The sequence below is a fragment of the Girardinichthys multiradiatus genome, chromosome 14 (assembly GCF_021462225.1).
Source record: "Girardinichthys multiradiatus isolate DD_20200921_A chromosome 14, DD_fGirMul_XY1, whole genome shotgun sequence".
NCBI classification, from domain to species: domain Eukaryota; kingdom Metazoa; phylum Chordata; class Actinopteri; order Cyprinodontiformes; family Goodeidae; genus Girardinichthys; species Girardinichthys multiradiatus.
In genome coordinates, this window is record NC_061807.1 from 26,465,158 (window position 1) to 26,481,314 (window position 16,157).

The following is a 16,157-nucleotide window of genomic DNA, read 5'->3' on the forward strand; positions in this document are numbered from 1 at the left end:
ATTTATTATAAGACAAAGAGGAAATCTACTTTTAGAAATCCGATATTAATGTTAATAACAGGCATTTATTTATTTTGGGATATGTAGAGGAAACGTTGCGTTCGTTTCGTGTCACATGTGTGAAATTAATGTTCAGTGCAGAGGGAGGGGCAGCAGCTGAAGTGTTATTTATGAGAACACATGGGGATTATTAGGAGCGAGAGCGCACAAGTGCTGCAGGAGGCAGAGCTGCGGCTGGACGCTGCTCAGCGGCTCGCAAGCAGGAGAGGGCATGGCACTCATATTCCAACATGCAGCAGATTTATTTTGTCAATGTGTGTAATCCTCAGATGAGGCGGATCATTAGGCTGCACACTGCACCCTGACTGGGGATCTATTCATGTGCGCCTCTCCATGTTCCTCATCCCATCACACTGGTAAATCAACAGCGGCGACGCGCGCAATTGATGGACTCCTTGTGTTGTTAGAGGAGCTGGATGGTGAATTTATCCCAGAATTCAGCCACCATGGAGTCGCTTAACGCCAGTGGAATGGATGCGTTCACAGTGGTCCAGCTGAATTCCTCCTGGAGCCTGGACAGCGGATATTCTCTAGCCGCGATAGCCGGCATCGCGGCTCTCGTAAGTTTTCTGATTCTTTTCACGGTAGTTGGAAATATTCTGGTGGTCATCGCCGTGTTAACGAGCAGGGCGCTGAAAGCCCCCCAGAACCTGTTTTTGGTGTCTCTGGCCACCGCAGACATCCTGGTCGCCACTTTGGTGATGCCCTTTTCTCTGGCTAATGAACTCATGGGCTACTGGTATTTCGGGAAAGTTTGGTGTGGCATCTATCTGGCTTTGGACGTTTTGTTCTGCACCTCTTCGATCGTCCATCTGTGCGCAATCAGCCTTGACCGGTACTGGTCCGTTACGCAAGCTGTGGAGTACAACCTGAAGCGGACTCCAAAGCGCATCAAGTGCATCATCCTGATTGTGTGGCTGATCTCTGCCGTCATCTCCTCCCCGCCGCTCATGTCAGTTGACAGCAACAAGGACACCAGCTCGCAGCCTCAGTGTGAGCTTAATGATGACACTTGGTACATCCTCTCCTCCAGCACTGCCTCCTTCTTCGCACCCTGCTTAATCATGATCCTGGTGTACATCAGAATATACCAGGTGGCCAAAACCAGAACCAGGAGCGTATCAGGGAAGAACCCCAGACCAGATGGTGTCACACAAACTGAGAACGGACTGAGCAAGCCGTCTTCGCCTTTCCAAGGCGAGAAGGAGAACGGTCACTGCCAGTGCCCTCCTACACCCAGCCAACGCACGGTCACCATGGGTCCACAGACTGAGGAGGCTGACATAGAGGAGAGCTCCTCCTCAGAGGCCAAAAGTCACAAACCCCAGCAGCAGGAATCACAGAGAGCCCCTGTGGGCGGCCAGAAGAAAAGCTCTCTTCCAACTCGTATTTCTGGGGTGAGCAACAAGTCCATGGATCTCTTTGCCTCACGGAGGAAGTGTCGCCGGAGCTCATTTGCCAGGAAAAAGGTCTCCCAGGCACGAGAGAAGAGGTTTACATTTGTCCTGGCCGTGGTCATGGGAGTGTTTGTGGTTTGCTGGTTCCCCTTTTTCTTCACCTACAGCCTATATGGAGTATGTGGAGATTCATGCAAGATTCCCGACCCACTCTTCAAGTTCTTCTTTTGGATCGGTTACTGCAACAGCTCCCTCAACCCCGCCATTTACACCATTTTCAACCGGGACTTCAGGCGTGCCTTTCAGAAGATCCTCTGCAAGTCATGGAAGAAGTCCCCTTAGGCCTGAAAGGAAAATTTAAGGAATTGTGTTGCTCTTTGTTAAATCTCATTGTCTTGTTATGTGTATCTGTCACGAAAGCGCACACCCTCAACTAGCTGCTGGGGCAAAATACTGTATATTTTCATCACTAGGCTTCTTACAGACCTTCCTGATCTGATTATGGAGTGGGGCCTTCCTTTATGTCTGGGCTGTAATGCTGTAAAGGTGTATTTTCAGTAAAACTCTAAATCAATGAAAGATACCATTATTTGGCAGCTAAAAGGTAAAATAAGTACAGTAGATACATGCCTTTTTCAGTTTGTCGTTTTCTTTGTGAGTTTCCCATTTTTCTGTTGTTAAGATAAATCAACAGTTTTATTTAAAGCTTCAATTAAGAAGTGCATAATGCATGCAAGAAGCACAAAGTGAGAATTCCAATTAAGATTGTGAAATAGTTTAAAAAACAGCTTGACATTTTTGGAAATATTAGTTATAACTTTATATCTGATAAAACAAACATTGCTCCAGTGGTAAGATCTATTGCAAGAAAAAGCAACAGGTTATTCTTTGTTAGCATTTGTGTTTGCAAATGATCCCCAGAATTATCAGATACCCCAGAAGGCACCTGTGGGAAATGCCAAAAAAAGCCAACTTGCTGTTTCAGGGAGGTGTCTGTTTTTGTTATGAAGTAGCAAGCTGAGTCTTCCTGAATGAATTGCTAATGTTAAGCTTCAGTTTTTGCACAGTAAAGGATGTTTAATGTGCTAATTTATGGGCTAAAGAAATTCTGGTTGAGACAAATCCTTACCACCAACTTTCATTTTTTCCAGTTTAAACTAAATAAATCCAGGTTCAAATAAATGTAAAAAAATTGTTCAAAATTTTGAAGTGAGCTTCTGTTAAGATGTTGTAAGCAGTCAATATCTTACCTGCAGTAGACAACTCTCCTTCAGTCTTCTGTTACTATAAATCCAGATAAACTGGTTTCAGAAGCTGAGGCTTTGAAGACCTCTACCTTCTGAAAACAACTCCAATTTCACAAATGTCACTGCAGTTTATGTGAATGCTATAATAAAAAATGTAAAAAGGGATCTAAAAGTAAATCAGTGTAAATATTTCTGCTGTACCACACAGTTGAACTTTAAATGTTCTGTTCTTAGTACGTGTTTCACACAAGAAGATCATTGGTGGAGCTCCTCCTCTAACCATCATTTGCTAAGTAAATAATCTTTATTGTAAGTATAAATCCTATCCAATTGATACATGATGGCTTTTAGGTTCATAAAACACCATTTATATAAACTCATTTGATGTTTTTGAGATTGGAGTTGTTTTAAGATGGTAGAGCTCAACCTTGGTCTAGGGCCCTCTTGGACTTTATGTTATCTTCAGCCCCCAAGACCAACTGATCTGGATATATATTAAATATAGAAAGAGGTATTAGAGGTGGTAGATTGACTTTTGATAACTTTTCAACAGAACCTGCTTTCAGAATCCTGATCATTTCAGGCCTTAGTCACGTAAAGTTCAGCTTTTCTTCTGAATTTAAACTCCAGTTTATATTGACCTGTTATGCAGTTCTGTGGTTTGTTGCTGAATCTGTCAATTTGACCCATAAAAAATATACACAACTGTAACTTTCAGCACTTTTTGGTTGACTTTTTCTTAAAAATGAAACTTCTTAGTTACATTGAAATTGTAACCAAACTTTGACTGTTCATTTTTTTATTTGTTTAATTTGGCTATTTTGCAAACCCAGTCCTGGGTCAAATATTCCTGAGTTGATTGGTTGGGTGTGAGCCAGTATACTGGGTTAGCTTTTCAGCCCCCCAAAAAGGTAAAGGGACTAAGGTCTAATGTTAAAGCTACCTAGGAACAGATTGGCAAGAATTTACCTAAAATACAAAACCAGGGATGTTTTAGATAGGATGAATGATATGTATTTTTAGTTTAATTCAGCCAATATGCATGAAATAGAAAAAAATATGAACACAACAAAGTCATAATATAGAGTGCTGGTCATTGTACCCTTTCAAAACGTTAAACCTTTGCATTTTTAATACTGTAGTACCCATGATTTTTGATTACATAATTGAGCAATACCTACTTTGACAACTGATGAATTAAAGGAATCTTAGTTTTTTTCTGTAATTTCCTCATACAGTAGTCTATTACCCACATGTTTTCACTTGGAGTTAATTTGATTTGATCATGGATCATAATATGTAATATTTCATAAAAATAACTGGCCCAAACAGATCAGAACCATTATCAATGGAAATAGGGTTTAACACTATATATATATATAACTCATTTTATAAAACTGTATTAAATACTTTGTTCCCGTCTATGGTTCTTCTGTTAAAACTCCAAAACAAAACAATTGACAAACTTAAAACAGGCATAAATGTCTAATACAGAAACAATGCAAGACAACTTAAAGTAGAAATACATATACATTGTTGTATGTTTGTATTGACTTTATTACTAAGTCTTTGGTCAAAGTTTGACTGTTGAACTAAAACTAGCCTGTGCTAGCTACTTTGTAGTTAAAAGGCTAAGTAGCTCCTGCTAGTTTTTCCTAGCTACTTAAGAGGAAAATGCTAAGCAGCTACCATTAGTTTGTTCTAACTACTTAGTTGGTAAAATAATAAAAAGAGAGCACTAGCTTGCACTTTTTATAGTTGGTCAAAGAAAAGGTAGGCCTAACCATCACTAGCTACCACTAGCCACCAAACTACCAAACTACTTAGCTGACAATAGGCATAGAACAAACTGGATCTCAGTTGTGAACTAAAGTCATTAACACAACTTTGTAAGGCTAAGAGATCAAATAAACTTTGATTTTCCGCAGCATGACCATAAAATGAAATAATAATACAATAATTATTAATAATTAAATAATGCTTTATCTTTAACATTATAATACAACATTTACTATCTTATCATTTCTTGTTTCATTGTGTGAAAAAGGTTCAGTGAAATCTAATCAAGATGTTTAGTTAAAATTGTCGTTCTGTGTAGAATGAATGATGAGAGTGAATTATGTGGTGTTTGGTTAAATATCATAAACACACCAATTGGGCTAAATATAAATAACCCAGCAGTTTTTTTGGTGTGCAGAGATGTTTTTAATCTTTGACCAGGATTTGCGTCCACAGTGTTGGAAACCATTACCTTAAATTTTAACAGTATTTCCTTTGCAATCCTGTTTCCTTGCTTTAGCTTGCTCGTGCCGATGTCAGCATTTGAATTTTTCATGAACCCTGCTGTAAACAGACTCTTGATACTGTAATAGTAAGGCTGGAGGCTTTGAACGTTGTCACAGTAATACACAAACCTGACTAATGATGATTTGAACACAATAAGTTAGTCTCTGACACTGACATCTGCATTGTGTTTAGCTTTGAGAAGACTGTGAGAAGTGCTGGCATTATCTTTACTTAGATATAAGAAACGTTTTTTATGATGTGCAATAGAGGTCAAAATTTTCACAATGACCCTAAACTGCTAAGAAACATGCATTTACTTTGCAGTTAATTTATTTAAAAAAAAACTACCTCTGTTATGTTCTGCTGCTGCTGTTGGATTTGGCAAAGTGCAGTACACACCCTTCTTCTGCTTAATCTGTTTGTTGTTGTGCAAAAATAAAAGATAAAGAAGCCCTGATGTCACCTGGTGTGATGTTGAAACATGCACAGTAATAGTGAATACATTGCTTGGAAAATGCTCAGATTTTTGGCCGATAATACAGAGGGAGTTAATCTACACCTAAAATTTGGAGAACTTATTGCTTTTCATTTAAAACATTGACTTACCCTATTATTATATACAAAAAGAAAAATGGACTATAGAAGTGTTATCTTCCAATAAAATAGTATTTAACAGATAATATAAATTAAATACAGCTGAGCAGTTTACTATTAAGTTTAAAGAGAAAAATACAAAAACATGCAATGCCCATTAGAGTGAGGTGTTCAATTGTGCTTTTGTCTGAGGCTTGATGTAAACAACCTTTTTGTGAGGCTGTGTGGTGTAGTTATGTGTACTCAGTATCTCACCTGCAGTAGGCAGTTGGGAATCAGGATAGTAGTTGTCATGGTGGACGTAACTATTAAGAAAAGATTAACCTGTTAAAGGGGAAACTTAAATCCATCCGTCCGTCCGTCCATCTATCATCTTATTGATGTCTGAGTTTGTGTAATAGTGGCATCTCCAGTCTGTTTTGGGGTAGCCCTAGGCGTTCCTAAGCGAGAAGGAATATGTGATACCTTCATCAAGTTCTGGGTCATCCTTGGTACATCACATGGACAAAGAGCAGAGGAATGTACCCCAATAGGAAGATGCCCCAGAGAAATCCTAATCAGATGTCTAAATCACTACAGCTTACTCTTTTCTATGGCGAAAAGTGGGTTTAACACTAAGCTCTCCCCTGATGATGGAGCTCCTCACCTTATCTTGAGAGCTTAGGCGAGTCATTCCACAGGTGATGTTTGTTTAGCTGCTTAGGTGTCGTTTTTCAATCATGATCCATATTTCATGACAGTTTATGTTTATGCATTTGACAGATGCTTTTATTTAAATGAGTCATATCAAGCCAACAATAAGATACTAAGACCGAAGGCCAATAGTCAGGTTCTGTCAGAGGTGGCAGTGTAAAAATAAAGTGTGGATATAGAGTGAAGTGCAGAAAGAGAGTGCAGCCCTGCTTTTTTATTACTCTCTTGGGGTGAGCAAAGTTCAAGTTTCTTAGTGCCTTTTTATGTCCCAAACAGACAGATCATGGCTTAGTCTGCAGAAATGTGGGAAGAAAAATGCAGGAAGCTTGGAGTAGGGCTGCTACTCCTCCACATCGAAAGTAGTTAGCTGACCTTGTTAAAGTATCTGAATTAGGTTTGGGAACTCCCGGGAGGAGCAGGAGAGTGTTGCTGGGGACCTGTTCTCTATGTAAAACAATTATGGATGGATGGATGGATGGATGGATGGATGGATGGATGGATGGATGGATGGATGGATGGATGGATGGATGGATGGATGGATGGATGGATGGATGGATGGATGGATGGATGGATGGATGGATGGATGGATGGATGGATGGAGTTTCTGCTGTTTGAAATGGTGTAAATCCCCCCTTGAACAGGTTCCGCCTAAAATAGTTTTTATGTTTTCTCCTTTCAATTCCTTGTGTTGATTTTCCGATGCAAACTAAGTTAGACTGTTGTTAGAAGCTGGTAAAATACTGCCTGCCCATGACTACCCGACAAAACACCCACTCAACAAAGATGCCATATTGCTTTAAAGTTGTGGGAAAACTGCTAAACATCTTATTGGTAGCAACAAATTTGACATTAAGACACAGGTGTGGGTCACCAAGGAAGCAATATAGGTGTCTGAAATAGGAACAAAGAAGCACAAGGCATTCAGTTTCTCTGATGGTGCGCTGCCATATGTGTTTCAGAGTGTTGGTGACCTTTCAGCACAGCAAGTTTGATGTTGGTTCTGGCAACATCATAATCTAATACTCCCCAGAGCCCCTGTGGGCAAGACAGAGAAGAAAGTGAATTCCCCACACAAAACTCCAGTTTTTCCTCCTGTGGGTAAGTGTGCACATTCAGCTAAAAGCCATTTGTAACAGGTTACGATCCCATCTGCTGTTGTTCCAACTGCTATTCACAGTCACCAGGGATTTATGTCCTAAAAACACATAAAAATAAAGCAGCTCCTTAGCATGTGTAATCATGGAGAGTGGGAAGTGTGATAGAAGACAGCAGGGAATTCTGTCGCCATTTCTGTGATCCAAAGCTATTTGATGAATACATTTCTGTCGTTTTGCATGTACAGGTCCTTCTCAAAAAATTAGCATATTGTGATAAAGTTCATTATTTTCTATAATGTAATGATGAAAATTTAACATTCATATATTTTAGATTCATTGCACACTAACTGAAATATTTCAGGTCTTTTATTGTCTTAATACGGATGATTGTGGCATACAGCTCATGAAAACCCAAAATTCCTATCTCACAAAATTAGCATATTTCATCCGACCAATAAAAGAAAAGTGTTTTTAATACAAAAAACGTCAACCTACAAATAATCATGTACAGTTATGCACTCAATACTTGGTTGGGAATCATTTTGCAGAAATGACTGCTTCAATGCGGCGTGGCATGGAGGCAATCAGCCTGTGGCACTGCTGAGGTTTTAAGGAGGCCCAGGATGCTTCAATAGCGGCCTTTAGCTCATCCAGAGTGTTGGGTCTTGAGTCTCTCAACGTTCTCTTCACAATATCCCACAGATTCTCTATGTGGTTCAGGTCAAGAGAGTTGGCAGGCCAATTGAGCACAGTGATACCATGGTCAGTAAACCATTTACCAGTGGTTTTGGCACTGTGAGCAGGTGCCAGGTCGTGCTGAAAAATGAAATCTTCATCTCCATAAAGCTTTTCAGCAGATGGAAGCATGAAATGCTCCAAAATCTCCTGATAGCTAGCTGCATTGACCCTGCCCTTGATAAAACACAGTGGACCAACACCAGCAGCTGACACGGCACCCCAGACCATCACTGACTGTGGGTATTTGACACTGGACTTCTGGCATTTTGGCATTTCCTTCTCCCCAGTCTTCCTCCAGACTCTGGCACCTTGATTTCCGAATGACATGCAGAATTTGCTTTCATCCGAAAAAAGTACTTTGAACCACTGAGCAACAGTCCAGTGCTGCTTCTCTGTAGCCCAGGTCAGGCGCTTCTGCCGCTGTTTCTGGTTCAAAAGTGGCTTGACCTGGGGAATGCGGCACCTGTAGCCCATTTCCTGCACACACCTGTGCACGGTGGCTCTGGATGTTTCTACTCCAGACTCAGTCCACTGCTTCCGCAGGTCCCCCAAGGTCTGGAATCGGACCTTCTCCACAATCTTCCTCAGGGTCCGGTCACCTCTTCTCATTGTGCAGCGTTTTCTGCCACACTTTTTCCTTCCCACAGACTTCCCACTGAGGTGCCTCGATACAGCACTCTGGGAACAGCCTATTTGTTCAGAAATTTCTTTCTGTGTCTTACCCTCTTGCTTGAGGGTGTCAATAGTGGCCTTCTGGACAGCAGTCAGGTCGGCAGTCTTACCCATGATTGGGGTTTTGAGTGATGAACCAGGCTGGGAGTTTTAAAGGCCTCAGGAATCTTTTGCAGGTGTTTAGAGTTAACTTGTTGATTCAGATGATTAGGTTCATAGCTCGTTTAGAGACCCTTTTAATAATATGCTAATTTTGTGAGATAGGAATTTTGGGTTTTCATGAGCTGTATGCCAAAATCATCCGTATTAAGACAATAAAACACCTGAAATATTTCAGTTAGTGTGCAATGAATCTAAAATATATGAATGTTAAATTTTCATCATGACATTATGGAAAATAATGAACTTTATCACAATATGCTAATTTTTGAGAAGGACCTGTATGTACCTGCTGCGCAGACTGAATTTATACACAGAGTTGCAAATGGTGAAAAGAAAAGACCCCTACTGATTTAAACCTTTACCAAAAATTAGAAGATTTTTCTTTGCAAAGCTAACAAAGATCCTTCAGATTTAAAGAAAAAGTGTACCCTCACAGATCTGTCAGTTTAGTAAGAACAGCTTTTGTCCACTTTATAAAAATAAACAGACAGGTGTAACCGACAGGATTCTCCATACTCCTAAAACTGCAGGTTTAATGTTGCTGCAACTTTCTTTCTCAGGCAGATCTGAACGCCTCTGTATGTTGGTAAAATTTATTTTGTTTATTTTTGAGATAAGCCATTAGTGATGGTGAGCCATTGAGTTGATCCAGCTATTGGTTTTGGATTATTATCCTGCTGACAGACCCAAATGACAATGTTTAGTTTAGGCCCAACAGACTTTTATTTAAAATGTCCTTGTGTTTCAGAGTTTAGGACACCATGCAATGTTCCCCTGGATTTTGGAAAAGAAAAAGGCCCAAAGGGATCATAGACCCTCCACCCTACTTAACAGAGCTTAGGAGATCTTTTTATCACCTTCCTTACAATCGTCCTTACTGTGCGGGTGGTGAGATAAATATGCATCTTTATCAAGCCTTGTTTCTTACAGTTACAGTTGTTTCACACCTATTAATTATAGCTCTGACTGTCTTGTAGCAATTTCCTGACATCATATTTATGCTCCTGGAAAACAGAAACCAGGAAGCCAATAAGTGTGCAAGCGGCTAATGTGTTGAGAACAATTATTTTACATAAATACATTAGAATAAATGTATTTAACTTATAGTTTGGATTTTTCCAGAATGTTCAACTTTTCTATTATAATAGACGATTAATTTATTTTAGGGCTTTTTTCCCCATCTTTGCTAAGGGGCCAAGTAAGTGTGGAGGATGCTATGTAAGAAAGTAGGAACCTGGCTCTGTTTTCACAGAAGGCATGTTTTATTGGTGCATTATATATGCAATGCAGCTATTCGAGATATGTCTGAAAAAGCCCCTTAGGTCCTCCTTCTCATTATCGCAGCAGGTAAATTTTGATGAAGGATGAAAAGCCTCAGAGTCTCGTGGAAAAAATGCCGCCACACCTGACTGGTTTCAATTTTTGGTGAAGCATTGGACCCAAAAGTGAAAAATGCGTGCAGGCTTTCATGGGACTGCCACAGCATGATTACCCACAGGCCAAGGGTGAGCCCTTCAGAAAAAATAAATATATGTACTTTATTTTGCTTTGAAAATACATTTGTCTGATATTTTGCTGTTTCAGACATTGTCCTTAAAAATCACAATGAATAAGAGGAAACTGTCTTAGAGACATGTGATGGACTGGCTACTGTCCAGGGTGTATTGCGCCTCTCACCCGATAACCGCTGGAGGAAGGTACCAGAGAGCCCCCCCCTGCAACGTTGTAAGGACAAGCGGGTATAGACAATGAATGAATGGATGTCTCAGAGACTGGAGTAAAACCAAGAAACCCCAACTTACATTTAATACGTCATTAACACCCCGAGGCTGCTACAACCCCGCATAAATGCAGGATTTGACATGAAAGTTGGATGTGATGTAATATGATTAGGTTTTCTGAGCTTTCTGGCTCCTAATACTCTGCCACAGCAGATTTTTGCAATTTGCAGCTGAAAGTCATCGTTTGCCATCCTGTCAAACCGCTTGGAAATGAGAACTAGAGACTGAATCAGCTGGAAGCCAAATGAAGTTGTCTCTTTGATTTATTTAACAGCTGAAATTAGCATTTCATATTGTTTTATAACTTGGCGTCTGCAGTTGGGGTTTTCACCAACCTTATGATTCCATATTAGAAAATATGGCTGAGAGGTGCAATAATCTGTAAAAATCCCTACAGAGTCCAAATTTAGTCAAAAACCTTTGAACTTGTACCAGTTTAGAAAACCTCATTGTCTGCAAAGTGAGTTTTGAGAATTCAAAAATAATTACTCTGTTAAATGAAAGTATTTACAATTTTCACCCATTTTTTTATCTTTTGTCTCACTAACATGTTTCAATTCATCAAACTGATTTTAATATCAGACAGAGAACATGAGTAAATACAAAAAGCAGATTTCACATGCACAAAGATACTAAATGCAACATGTCCTGTTTTGATCTAACTAAATTCAATAACAGATGAGAAATAAGGCCACTGGCTATCAGTCTGAAAATAATTAAAAAGTCATTACTAAGGCCATTAGACTGCAGTTAACCAGTAGCCATTATCCACAAATATGAAACGATGGTGAACTTTCTCAGGAGTGGCTAGTCTAACAATGTTACCTCAAGAGCACATCAAAGGCTCACATAAGAACCCAGAACACCTAAAATACAACACACTTTACTTGCTTACATTAAGGTCAGTGTTCATGATTCAACGATAGGAAATAGACTTGGTGAAATTCATGGTTTCATCAAACCCGGGAGAGTCCCAGAGCCCAAACGTCTGCTGACCAATAAGAACACAAAAACCAGTCTCATTTGAACATCTTGATGATACCCAAGACTTTTTTATACCTACAGTAAAACATGGTGGTGGTTTTGTGATGTTTTGAGGCTGTTTGCTACTTCAGGACCTGGACAAGTTGCTATGATTGCTGAAACCATGAATTTTGCATCAGAAAATCCTTAAGAATAATGTCCTTCTGTTAGTTTGTGACCTTTAACTTAAGGGTACATGGGTTATACAGAAAGTCAACGATCCAAAAACCAGCAAGTCCACCTGCGAATGACTCAAAAGAAAATGAGGGTTTTGGAGTGGCACAGTTAAAGTCCAGACTTAAATCTGATTGAGACAACTTTAACCAAGCCCTTGATGCATGAAACCACTCCAATGTGGCTGAATTAAAACAATTCCTTAACAAAAAAAAGTGGGCAGAGTGATGTAACATGCACACAGTGATGTAAAAGCCTCCTTGCCAATTAATGTAAACACCTGACAGCAGTCGTTGCCATCAACCATTATGTTTAGGGGGCAGTAACTTTTCCACAAAGGGCCAGGTTGGTTTGGTTTATAGCTTTTCCCATTAATCAATCAAATCATCATTCAAAGTGTGCACTTAGTGTTTAGACTGGTTATCTTTGTCTAATAAAAACTTCTCTTCGATGATCCAAAACATTTAGACGTGAGAAAAAGTCTCTAATGGGTCTGTAGACTGAGCTTTCTTCATCATAGAGCCTGAAAGGCTTCAAACATATCTAGTGTAATGATCTAAACACATGAATAATTAAATGATTATGTATGCAGTATGGCCTGTAGTAATAGTAAAAAATACATATGTAAGAGGATAAAAGAGGGAAAAAAAAGGATATGGAGTTCAGACGAAAATTCAGAATGAAAGATTCACCTTCACTGCCTCCACCTTCCAATGACTCTTCTGCGCGTCTCCCGGCCTTCCAATCAGCATCCTGTCCGCCTGATTCTCCATCCAATCACCTTCCGACGCCTTGCTTTTAAAGGACCTTCAGCGGTGTTCATTCTCGCTTGTCAGCTGACCTCATCCCTCCTCCACCCCACCTCCACCATCTTCCTTTCCACCTCCTTCCAGCTTCCTTGCTCCATGCCCACCAATCCACCACCAGTGTCGGATCGGGGGGAAGACATCTCTAAATCTAAATCTTACAAATGTTCATATTAACTCATGTCATTCTCAGCATTCATGTCTTCCTCCTAGGTCCGAGCGCCAAAGAAATAACCATGTAATCTCACATCATTAAAACTTTCTAATTGCCATCCCTTTCCTTTGTGAGTCTTTTCAGCTTGAAATACTGTTTATATGTAGTTTAAAAAGAAATACTGACATTCAGTTTCAGTGAATTATTTTCCCATTGAAGACAAAACTGGATGTTCATTTCTACATATAAACAATTTCTTATCAGAGGCTAATAAAGCAATTGATAAACTATTAGAAACCTAATTCATCCTTTCGGAGTGGAAGATATTCAAGCTTAAAACAATCACTCAACGTCAAAAAGTGTCATTTCACCTATAGATACTAGTTTCTGAAAATGATCCCAATGAGATATTACATAGTTCCACAGAAACAGAACCAATAAATGTTTATCTAACCAATTTTAAGACAAATATCATTATAAACATCAGAACACAGGACCATATTCTTCTGAAAGGAGCTGCATTCAAGCTCATGTCTTTAAAATATTTATTCCACAAACACCTCACATGTGGGCTTGCTTAGTAATAACAAGGCATCTTGTATAAGGACTACCCTCTAACTGGCAGAATTTGAATCGAGTTTCCAGGCGACCAAACAGCCTACTCTCACATTTTCACTGGAAATGAGATCGGGGCCTTTGCTTCCACACAAACATTCTTCAAATCTTAAAGTTCTAGGCGCCTCTTCTGTACACACTCTGACCTTTAGTTCCAACCATACTCTAGATCTTCAGTCAAATATTGACTCATTGGTAAAATATGAGTGTTAGTTTTGAAACATTTTGCATCATCATTAGCAACGGGGAAAAAGCCCTGTATGCAACATGTTCCTACTTCATGATTGGTACAGGGAAAACAAGATGCACAAACATAAATATGGGTTTTTTCCTCTCTTCTGGTAGCAATGTTTTAATGGAGGTCCCAAGTTGTTTAACAGCTACATTCCTTACTTCCTGTAGCAACTAGCTGTGCTGCAGTGCTTGCACTAGCTTTTAAGTGAACAGGAACAAGTAGAAAGGAGGTTCCACCACTATGAGATTTTGCACTTGTAATCTCCTCTGTGACAGTTTCAATGCTTATCTCATTTTGTTTGCAGTGCTGCTTATGGTGTTCTTTGCTGTAGCATTGTTGTTTTCTAGTATAGCTTGTTATGAGTTCACTTCCAATATTCATCAGCTACCACAATGGGAGTGGAAGTCCTTCAGCAATGTTGTTCTGCAATTTTAGGCAAAATTTGAAAAAAGTGGCCTGAGGCTTGTGGGGTTACCATCACTGCTAAATGTGAAAACAACTAAACACACAAAAGAAGAGAGATATTATTTCACAAGCTATTGGACCAGGAGTCATGTGGTATGGATGAGTATTTTCAGCGTGATTATAATGGCATCACTCATAAAGAGGTGGAAAAAGCAATCCAATACCAAAATCTCACACTGAAAATATAGAAAAATCAACTTTAAATTTAAGGACAACGTGAAAAAAACACATTAAGACGTTTTTTTAACAAAATCATCAGTACCACACTAATTGGTATGTTTAACAATTCCTTTCAAATAAGTGTAACTAAAACATGTTGGCATTTGCATTGTTTTTGAGTTGGTCAAAGCGTCAAGGAACTTCTAATTAGTAATTACTGAATTCCTGTCTCCCTTGCATATTAATATGCTGTGACACAGAGGTCCATTTCATTTTAGCAGCTCTTTAACATGATAAGGACAAGGGAACATCACATCCAGGTAAGACCAAGGTGTTATGATCTTCATAAATTAGAAAACGTAAGTAGCTGCTCACCTATAGTTGGCCATATCTACAGTTAAAGTGTTGTCCAATAAGTTAAGAATGACTGGAAACAACAGTGGATGAAGACCTAAATGTATCACTGAGGAGGATGGTAAGGGAGGACGCTGTGCACTACCAAAGTATGTTGGGGTTACCAAGTTTCCATAACAACCATTAGACACTACCTACATACTGGCTGTCTGTTTGGAATTGATGCCAGGAAAAAGTCATTTCTCTCTTGCCATCACAAACAGAAACAGATGGAACTGGAGCTGTGTGCTTTGGTCAGATAAGGCAAAGATAGAGCTTTTGGGGGTATGAAAAAAATTGATTAATATGTGGAAAGCACCTCATGCCCCTTGTTAAGCATGATGGGGATTTTTTGATGATGTGGGCCTTCTAAACACTCTTCAAATCTTGTTAGAATGCATAACCCATATGGACTCTGTGAAATACCAGAGTATTTTAAATAAATATCCAATGTCTTTAGCCAAAAAAATGATAGGTTAGGATATTGTTCTGAAACATGTGCCCAATTAAACACAGAAATAGTTCACCAGACAAAATATGACCAAAAAAATCATATGACATAGCCAATAAGACAGGTTTCGTTCCAGTTATTTAATTTGTATGAGATTTCAAGCCATATAAAAAAATCCTTACATTTATCCTCTAAACATAAATGTAATAGATGACTAATTGACAGATTTCTATATTACCTTCTACATAAACATTTTGAAGGGTGCGGATGGTGGCGAAACATTTGAGTGTGTACTTGAGTTAAAAGTACAAATTATCTATTTGTTAAGAGTTCACGCCCTTATTCATATATATATATATATATATATACTGCAATGCTCTATTCTTATTTTGTTTTCATTGAGAGGGAAGTGATTTTATTGAGATGCAGAAGAACAAGAGCAGATCCTTAAACACCCCTTAAGTCACTTTTATTGTTTTGTTTTTGCACAGAGAGTAAAGCAGCCTCAGGGAAGGCATGAAGGCCTTTTAGAACCTGATTAACAAGATGAATCTATTCTGCCAAACTTGTTGCAGCTGTTCCAGCGTAACTACCGCCATAATGAGCTGCTTTTCCATGTAAAGACATATTTTTTATCAAGTGTGATTATTACAGGATGTCAACCCAGGGGCATGTTACAAATTCAGATATAATTACATGTCATAATTACTTGGAAGGCACAGGAAACAATATTACATTCATTGTGTTTAATTGTGACCGCCTCTTGTGATAAAAATAGCTTTTTTACTGGAGGAAACAACAGTGGAAGTCAAGCTGGAATTATTGAAAATCTGTGTTATGCTTAAAACTCTTTTACTAGATTAATTGTTGAGGGAATTGGACTTTCACTCCAGCTGCAATAAGAAATGCCCATAAATTAAAAAAGCCACTGTGGGACGTCTCTCATCTCTAAACA

General features: G+C 39.1%; 1 protein-coding gene across 1 annotated transcript; it reads left to right on the plus strand.

Moving 5' to 3' along the window:
• The first annotated feature begins 222 nt into the window (after positions 1-222).
• On the plus strand, positions 223-5,440 carry LOC124880946 (alpha-2 adrenergic receptor-like). Its single transcript, XM_047386400.1, has one exon. It carries the CDS (start codon positions 477-479, stop codon positions 1,797-1,799), a length of 1,323 nt encoding a protein of 440 aa, XP_047242356.1. The 5' UTR covers positions 223-476; the 3' UTR covers positions 1,800-5,440.
• The last annotated feature ends 10,717 nt before the right edge of the window (positions 5,441-16,157 follow it).